Raw genomic sequence first — 10,102 nt, 5'->3', positions numbered from 1 at the left:
ATGGTGATCAATGTAAAGTTTAGTATTCTTAATTTATGGTGATCAATGTAAAGTTTAGTATTCTTAATTTATGGTGATCAATGTAAAGTTTAGTATTCTTAATTTATGGTGATCAATGTAAAGTTTAGTATTCTTAATTTATGGTGATCAATGTAAAGTTTAGTATTCTTAATTTATGGTGATCAATGTAAAGTTTAGTATTCTTTATTTATGGTGATCAATGTAAAGTTTAGTATTCTTGATTGGTTGATTGATTGATACTTTATTTATCCCAAAGGAAATATCTTAATTTATGGTGATCAATGTAAAGTTTAGTATTCTTAATTTATGGTGATCAATGTAAAGTTTAGTATTCTTAATTTATGGTGATCAATGTAAAGTTTAGTATTCTTAATTTATGGTGATCAATGTAAAGTTTAGTATTCTTAATTTATTGTGATCAATGTAAAGTTTAGTATTCTTTATTTATGGTGATCAATGTAAAGTTTAGTATTCTTAATTTATGGTGATCAGTAGGGCTCGGCAAAAAAATATTTGTTTCGATTAAGTGTTTTTTTAAAGGTGGTCGATTCAAAATCGATTCTCAAAGAACAGAATACATTTTTTTTTATATTTATTTCTGCAAACATTGAACCTAAGATTAACGTTAATCTAATTACTAGTCTTCTTCACTAGATGTCACCCTCTTTTTTGCCTTGCGCGATGTTACCAAGGAGCGAGGGGCAAGCCTGTCATTTATGCATTCATTCAGTGCTTAAAATGGCGGTTTCAGGTGCTTCTTCGACGTTAATGCCACATTCACATAAAAAGTCAGAGATATGGAAGCATTTTATATTTCGCAAGCAAAACGACAACGATAGTATTAATTTCTTTTTATTAATTACCCACTTGTAAACTGCTGTTCACTGTTCTTTTGTGTGAATCTTTTTCTTCTTGTGAATCGACACTGAATCGATCTGGAACATCTGAATCGATACTCAGCCCTAGTGATCAATGTGAAGTTTATTATTCTTAATTTATGGGGATCAATGTAAAGTTTATTGTTTATTATTTTATTTATACCACAGGTCTGTTGGATGCATTATTTTGATTGGTTGAGAAATGTTTCATGGGTGTTATTTTTCTGTAAACCTCACACCTGACCTATCAAATGTCTTTAAAACAGGCGCCAGAGCAATGATTGTGGTATCTGTGGTATAAGAGGAATAATTGACTCCGGTCCTTTGAATTATAAGAAAATGATGCACACCCGCAGTGTAACAGCTTCGCGTCGTGCCATCATGTTTATTTTCTTATAATTCAACAGCCCGTTGTCAATTATTCCTTACGTATGGTGATCAATGTGAAGTTTATTATTCTTAATGTGTGGTGATCAATGTGAAGTTTAACAATCTTATATTGTAAATTCAAAATTTATTCCAAAAAACATTTTAAACGATACAAGGATCTTTTTTTATTCAAAGTATTTTAGTATTTGACATTGTATTACAGCCATAAAGCAAACAACTACAGACAAAAAATACTTAACTTATTTTCCACATGATGGATTTTTCTCTTTTTTATAAAATGTCGGTTCAGCAGGAATCCTGCCCGAAACTTTTTCTTTTCAAATTGGCTTTTATCCTAAACACACTAAGTCTAATACTGTTTATATTTGAATGCGTACACTTCATTGTTTGTATGTTTTTGTCATTTCCAGCACAATACAAATGTGAGAACATCAGAAAAAATAGAGCTCTTGTCTTTTCATTCAGAGTTCATCTTCAGCGAAGAATAATTCACAAATAAAAGCACAATAAAACAAAGCACAATAAAAAGAGTTCAAAGAAAAAACAAATACTAGTTAAATACAAAAAATAAAAAACACTACTTCAATGAGTTTACAATGTAAAATTAGGCTAATAATGGAGAACGATCGTGATTGTTTTGAGCTTTCAAAAAAAGCAAGTAAACAATAAATACAAACAATGTGCTTCATCCCTATACACATATTTACACAAGTCTTTGGCTTATGATCATCACCTGCTACAATAAAAAAAAACTAAAAAATAAAACAGAGACATTATAAGCCAGCCATTAGCGAGTAATGCAAACATCTCGAGCCAAAGTCACACGCCTGCATATGAAGGTGGTTTATCCCTTTCAAAACAATGTCCATCTACACAATTACTGATATTTATATATATGTATATATATAGAGAGATTTGTTTATTAACAAGAAGAGTGAGAGACAAACAAATAAAGAGTTTCAGCATGCAGCAGCTTGGCCCGTCCCGTTTCAAATGGCTGCACAAATAAAGTAAAAATCTCAAAAAAACTCGACCGGGTGGTCGGCACTTGGATCTTATGAAAGTCCACACAGTGAAATTACAAATGGAGACATTTAAACGGCACGCAGACCCCCTTTTCATTTACATAAAATGATGCTCCAACACAGAGATGATCCATCACGCGTGACATCTTCATTACGAGGTCTCGATAAACTCCAGCGCCACATCGTAACAGAAACGGTACTGCTCCTATAGAGAAAAATCACAAGAATGAGTCTCAAGCATCAACATAACATTAGCATAACAAAATCCAGCTTGTGGCAGCGATGAACACAAACCAGAGCTGGTTATGTGTAACCTTTAGAGAACTGAGTGAGTGACTTTAATCTAAGTGCAGGTGTAAACTGTGCAAAGGATGTGGTGTCGCTGTTTAAAGCCACAACAGCTTATAATACATCTCTCTTTAACTCTCTCTCTCTTTCTCAGTTTTTTTTGTTTATAATTTAATCTAAATATAATTCAATATGAATTTAAAGATATATTTCATTTTCCCAATCCTAATAAAAACAGAGACATGTTTCAGTACATTTAAGACGTTCATGTTATCAGACATTTTAGATGTTGTTTTTCTATAAGGAATAATGACCCGGGTGACAATGTGGTCATTACGCAAAACGTGCATTATTTTCAAATAATATGTAATGATTTGTTTTAGTTTTACATGTATATGATCAAAAATGAAGTAAAAACAAAACCGAACAAGCAGGCAGTCAGTGTTTATTTATTATGCTAATTTTCTTAGGTTATTCACATTTGTCATTCTTCCTTTCGCTACCACCCTTATATTTCTGCTTTATTTGTTTAATTAAATAAATCTGTTATTTCAGTTAAACTTGACGTAGTAATATTGAACTGTAATGCGGTCAACAGACCTGGATCTACTTCGTAAGTGTGCATTTACTGAACAATAATACACACCCTTTAAAGGGATAATTCACCCAAAAATGAAAATTCTGTCATCATTTACTCACTGTCATTTTGTTACAAACCTGTATTCATTTCTTTGTTCTGATGAACACAAAATAAGATATTTTGAGGAATGTTCTTTGTCAAACCGTTCATGAGCCCCATTCACTTCCATAGTGTTCTTTTTCCTACACGAACGGTTTGGTTACAAACATTTCTCAAAAATTGCAACAACATGATAGTGAATAAATGATGACAGAATTTTCATTTTTGGGTGAACTATTCCTTAAAATGTTTATCAACCAATCAGAATAAAGCATTGAACAGCCCTGTGGTATAAGTAAGGGATAATGTACAGCAGTGGTCTCCAACCAGAGGCACCAGGTTGCCCGGAAGAGTCTGTGAGTTGCCTGCCAAAGCACAATTTATCAGTACCCTCAATTTTATTATTTACTCATTATATATTTTTATATTAGCTTAGTTTCTTTTGTGTATGATAAAAATTTGAACAATTATAAAACAATCGCAGAAAATGATCCTGATCACACTGTCTGGGCTTATTTTGCAATAACAACCGGCTGCCTGTACATTATGCCACTAATTACACGGCTATTTACTGTGAGTAAGGTAATGAGCATTAAATAATGATTTAAAAGAATTGATTTGCTAGTTTTTAATGAATACAAACTTTCTGCGAGAAAAACGCATTTACTTTCGATTTTAAGATAAGACAAGGCGTTCAAATGTCACAAACACACTATTTGGTTTAATCATTTAATGTTTTAATGAATTCGTAGCCTGTGCGTAGCTCTGCGTTGCCTGACGCGCACCTCACAAAATTTCTAACAACGCGTCGGCTCTACTCGGACCGCAAGCGCTGTGATTGGTCCACCAGAACCCCTCCCGTCAGGTAAAAAAAACTGCGTCATAGGTATTTCCGTTTGAGACGGTGAAAACAAAGATGAACCAAGTTGAGGAGTGATTTAACTCAAACTGCAACATAAGTCGCTGTTTATTTACTTCCATCATTGCTGGTCTTCTCAAATTATACACAACAAGTTGCTATTTCTTCTTCGTTTGTGGGTTAACTTGCCTAGCTTCTTCTTCTGTGACGACTTCTGCTGCTACTGTGGTTACACGCGTAATTACTGCCAACCAGCGGTTTCGTGTGTGTTTGCACGGCGACGCAAAAGTATAAATGAAAACCGACGCGGAACCTACGCCATCGCTGCTACGCCGTAGGACCTACGCACGACTATAAAATCATGTGACTATTATGTGAATGTGAATGTAGGAGTAAATACCGGGCTGTCCACCATGTTGGGTTTACTGTTCCTCAGACTCTTCACAGCATGAAAAACATCCACCACATTCTGACGTTTGATCATATCACACACGATACTGATGGCACAAAACATCCCACTGCGACCTCCTCCATTCCTAAACACACACACAACACAGAACGTGAGGGTCAGGACACTGTGACATCATCAGCCAATCGAAACACTGCTGGAGATCTTTATCATTATTTTGTCTCATAGATAATAAGGGCTGTCTGTGGTTAAGTCTCTACTCTGATGTCCACAGATGAGCACACAGTGGATGTGGGTTATTTGCTCATTATATCATCATCACTGACGCTCTTAACAACACATGCGGACTTACAGACAGTGTATAATGGTCCGTCCATCTCCCTCCTCACATTCCTCCTGCCATTTATCAACCTGGAGAATCAGTTTGAGGAACGAGCGCTTGGAGGCGGGGACTTCCCTATGCCCCGCCCACCCCAGGTACTGGAACTGGCGGACCATCAGGTAACCTTCCTGTGGCTAAGGACACAAACCAGCATACAGATGTCAGTATAAAAAGACATGCTATGCAAAATAAAAGCAATAGATGATGCATGTCCGAGATGTTTTCAAATAAAACTCACCCTGGTTAAGTTGCATATTCTGAAAAGACGGCTGATGACATCACAGTCCATAGAGCAGGATATACAGTCCACCTGCACTGGACCGTATCTCAACGTACCCTCCTCCGGCCAGTACTGAGGACAACCCTGTACACACACACACACACACACACACCAGTTAAACCAGTTGGACTCAATCACTCTTCCGCACAAGGCAGTTCAATTACAAACACATCCACTGTATGTATTTCTTAAACTAAAGTTCATACAGGACCTGCACCTGATGCGTGTATCTCACCTGAGCCAGGTCGATCTCATTCAGCATGACGATAGAGGTACAGCCGTAGTCATACACGAGCCTCCAAAAGTCCTTGACCGTGTTGGGTAACGGATGCTGGGTCACAATGAATGCGGCCGGCTGCCTGTAGCTCTGCACGACACACAACATCATGTACTTTCCGGGACACTTACAGTAGACGCAAGCAATACGAAGATGAAATCTCTATCGGGATGATCGGCGTGTGTATGATCATGCATGTAAGGACCACAGCCACCAATAATGAGAAACGTTTGTGTGTGTGTGTGTGTGGCTTTTCAAGTGTAAATAAAGAAAGATGTATACAGGTATCTATAAGTGATACAATGCATTCAAATGTGTTTGCATGCTGTAGCAGACCCGGTATAAAGAGGTGCCGATATCACTGAAGCCACAAGACAAATCCAGTCTAACAGAGAATCAGAAATTACCTGGTACTCTTCTGACGGCTTGGTTAATAAAAAAAGTCCAAGAGTTTGTGAGGTGCACGAGAAACCGATTGAAAATCACCCTCAAAATAAGACAACGTTTGCTGTGAGTCACATCTCCAAAAGGTAACAGGTTATCTGCTGTGATCTCAATCATTTGTGTTCAGATATACAGATATGTTCATAATAGAGAGCTGAGACAACCAAACCTCTAGGAGATGGATGTTGTGTCACTCAACATATGAAACGAAACAAACTACATTGCATTTTAAAAACAAGTGTGCTATTGAAAACTGTGCTCATTTACTCCCATCACATCACATCAAACCCAAATGACTCGTGAAACACAGAGTTTTTTTTCAAAAATCTTTAAGAGAGTGAGCGGGTGACTCCAAAAGTGTCATAAATGTCCCTTTACAAGTCCTCAGAGGACATGCAATACAATACAAGTAGTGTTTATCTGAAGGTCACCAAATTTCATTCAAATTTGGGGCTGCATATCAACTAATGGTTTGCAAAATAAAAGTTTTGGTTTACATCATATATATGTGTGCATAATAATTATATTTATATATATAAACACATATGTATTAGTGATGTAACGATAGTTCGCAGAACGATATTTCACGGTACAAACAACAACAAAAACCATGCCACGATGTGTATAGTAGCATAATGGCGATATTTATACGATACGTCGTTCTTTTAATTTTATTAGTTGACCGGTCAACATCTGACCTACTCTGCGCCAGTGCACTTGTGCTTCACTGCAGTTACGCAGTCATCCCTTGAATCACCTGCAGCTTGGTATCAAACATTAGAGGGAAAACCTCAGGAAAACCTCTTGTCAAGTCTATAGAATTACATTGTTGCTGAGAAAATCAACACATGTATGTTTTACACTGTTCTGTATTTTCAGATATGAAATTAATATTTAGTCCACTATGAGGAGATTGTGAGATTATTTTAGATTGATTATTTTTTAGGTAAAATGATGATTGAAATATTGTTATTGTGAAAATATTCTTGGAAAAAATAACGTATTAATCATAGTTATCATTGTATGTAAAATGCAAATGTGCAAAAAAATCATAATTTTTCCAAACTATTTATGCCATTTATGCCTCCAAACATGTTAATAATGTTCATTTTATGTATAATGAACATTATACTTAAATAATTTTAAATACATGTTTATCTTTCCCAGTACTTGTTGCAGTGTATAAATAGTGGGATAGGCAAAGGACATTGTATAGAAGTGTTAGGCTATTAAAAAAATAAAATAAAAATAGGAGGGGGGTCTGTGCCCCAGTTGAGCTTTATGTCTATCAACACGCCTGCTCAGTCCCTTATTTAAATTTTTTTCAGTGACAGACCTGCAGTGCAGAAGGTTCAGTTAAGCCTTAAAATGTTAGAATTCTTTATTAAGTTTTATCTACAACAAAAAAGATTCAGTTTAATTTTCTCAAAATACCGTGATGTGTATCATAAAGAGATGGGGACTCGAGTGTGACTTAAGTCGCACACACAGTGACTTCAGACTCGACTTGAGACTCGTCCTCAAAGACTTCAGACTTGACTCAGACTCGAGCCGCGGGACTCGTGAACAATGTATATTTTAAGGAAACGTCTGATGAGCTCCCTCCGTTACCTATAATCTGCCCATGACATTAGGGGTGTCACGATTCTTCAAATCCTCGATTCGATTACATTTTCGATTTTTAAGGCCACGATTCGATTCGATTCTCGATTTTTTTAATTATTAATTTTTTTTGAAAGACAAAAATGATACGCCTTTATTATTATTATCATTATAGTTTCACATTAACATGCACATTGCGTGCTTTTCCTCGCATGGGGGTTTGTGGGCTTTACTTTACGCGAGAGAGCTTGTATGTAGAGAGAGGATTTCTTCTTGCACGCAGATGGACTTAATGCACGCGTCTTGGACTCCTCCTAGCATCTGAAATAAAACCGTTGCATCATAAGCAGCTGCGCTTCTCTCTGTCTCACGTGCATGCGCTCTCGCATCTGTCCAAAGTCTAAACATAAACTAAAGTAGTAATCCTTGTGTATTTGTTCAGTTTTATACGTTTCATGCGAGCTGAGGCAAACTATCCCTTTTGTTTAAAATATAACCCGCTGCATCTTGGCGGCTCTCTCACGCACGTGCAAAGAGCTGCGCTCTGTCCGAAGGCAGATCACTAGGTAGTAATCCTGTTTAAGATATGCATTACAAGAAGTTGTAACAATACATCCCTCGTATTTAAAATATAAATCGCGTTCCGCTGGATCTATGTTTTTAAAGGCACCTCTGAGAGGTTTATTTCCCCCACCTTGACAAGCCGACCGGACGTGACATGGGGGCGTGGCAGCATCGACGATCCCATTTTTTAATTCGAAGTTCGAGGTTGTGACTTAATTTCGATCGAATTCGATTTGAAATCGTGACACACTTACACGACATAACACGTGACGTATCTGCTCCGCGTGCACGGCCACAACTAAGCGAACATACACGTCGAGTCGACTGCACCGCTGCTGTGCCATTGATCGGAAAGTTTAGGTAGTGCTATGACGGACCCACAGTTCGGCTCGCGAATGCGATTCACGGATTATTATGCAATTTAAATAGGGTAAGTTTATCATTAACGTGTTTCTAAGGCTTGCAAATGTTTAAATGGTTAAACAAGTTAACCGCAAAAAGGCGCTAAATTGAGCAGATGCGGTTAAGTGTGTCCGGTCCAGCTCCAGTCAGATCCAGAGTTGCGCTACTTTGTGTCATACTGTAGTCCATTAACATACATACGCTGAATAGAGCAATGAAAAACAACGTTTTTATGTGAAGCGACTGTTTATGGTGCATCTTGTTCCTAAAGCACTGTTTGTATTCGCCCTCTGCCTGTGTGTGAGCACGCGTTTAAGTGCCCTCAGTAGTGCATATACCGAGAGAAGTGTTTCAAAAGTTAAGCCAACATAAAATCTTTCTGTTCTTGACAGGGCACATACACACAAAATGATCTCACAATATTCTTTTTCTAATAAAAACATTTGTTTATGTCTTATTTGTTCTTAAAGAGACAGTAACCTCAATTAACCTACTTAAGTCTGTGTCATTAATCAAACAACCCAAGACAAACAGAAAATCACTTCTGTTGCTCTGAAAAAATATTATAATAATATTTAATTTGTACAATAAAGAAAGTGTTATTATTAATTTAATTCGATTTCTGTACCTAATGCTAATTTTTCGATCTTACTTAATGTGCAACTTTGTTCTTTTTTATAAATGTTTGTAATTTCTTTATTTGTTTTTAGAGTTTTATTTGATACAACGAGACTTGACTTGGACTCGAGCTCAGAGACTTGTGAGCATCTCTGGTATCATTAGCAAACCCAGCATTGAGATGCCCGAACCGTGGGCTTAGTGTATTGTCACACCCCTAACATGTATATATTTAAAAAATATTTACCTGCGTATATACATTTTTATATTTATATATTATTTATATTATATATAAATATGAATACTTAATAAATACAATTTTTTTATTAATTAAACATGTATATGTTTGTATTTATATATACATATTTATTATACACAGTAGACACATATATGATGTAAACAAAAACTTTTATTCTGCAAACCATTAGTTGTAATTGGTTGTTGTTATGCAGCCCTATTCAAATTATTTGAAGGGTCTTCTAGATTTAAGAGTTATGAGACAGGGGAAAAAAGACTTCAAATTCAGTCTAGTCCATTAAGATATCACAACTTGAGCAGAATCTGTTTCTGACTAACAAAATATCACCAACTTAGATACTTAACAACAAGTAATGCAGCGTATGAGAGGATTGCAGTCGTGGTTCATGTGTGTTGTATGCAAATGAGCAATCTGGGTTTGAAACAATATGAGGTTGAGAAAAAATGGCAGAATTTTCATTTTTGGGCAACATATGATTATATAAATGACGTTACAATTAACAGTTTATTACAACAGCTTCACATTTACACTTACCTCACACTTTGCATTAATAACACTAAAATACGTTTGGACTTGAAAATTATGACGCCATTCAGAAGTTTGCATTAGTTATGTTTAGACTATATAAAGACTTCATTTAAGACAATCACTGATTTGCAAGACACTACCATTAATCTACACAGCTCATGAGTGACACATGATCTAACATCTGTCCACATAAAAGA

General features: G+C 36.1%; 1 protein-coding gene across 20 annotated transcripts in view; it reads right to left on the bottom strand.

Annotated features, from left to right (window-relative positions):
* Positions 1 to 1,438: 1,438 nt before the first annotated feature.
* Positions 1,439 to 10,102, bottom strand: part of ptprk (protein tyrosine phosphatase receptor type K) — a 220,138-nt gene continuing 211,474 nt past the window's right edge. For 11 of the 20 annotated variants that reach the window (XM_065268926.1, XM_065268928.1, XM_065268927.1 and 8 more), the window contains 6 exons: positions 5,896 to 5,913; positions 5,447 to 5,578; positions 5,170 to 5,295; positions 4,902 to 5,065; positions 4,541 to 4,676; positions 1,439 to 2,519 (listed from right to left, as the gene is read on the bottom strand). In XM_065268926.1, coding sequence (XP_065124998.1) covers positions 2,466 to 2,519; positions 4,541 to 4,676; positions 4,902 to 5,065; positions 5,170 to 5,295; positions 5,447 to 5,578; positions 5,896 to 5,913 — 630 coding nt within the window. In that variant the 3' untranslated portion in view covers positions 1,439 to 2,465. The remainder of the gene's footprint in view (positions 2,520 to 4,540; positions 4,677 to 4,901; positions 5,066 to 5,169; positions 5,296 to 5,446; positions 5,579 to 5,895; positions 5,914 to 10,102) is intronic. The other 9 variants (XM_065268930.1, XM_065268932.1, XM_065268940.1 and 6 more) reach the window with 1 other exon arrangement.

The sequence above is a fragment of the Paramisgurnus dabryanus genome, chromosome 12 (assembly GCF_030506205.2).
Source record: "Paramisgurnus dabryanus chromosome 12, PD_genome_1.1, whole genome shotgun sequence".
Taxonomy (NCBI): domain Eukaryota; kingdom Metazoa; phylum Chordata; class Actinopteri; order Cypriniformes; family Cobitidae; genus Paramisgurnus; species Paramisgurnus dabryanus.
This window is presented reverse-complemented; position numbering and strand designations above follow the sequence as displayed.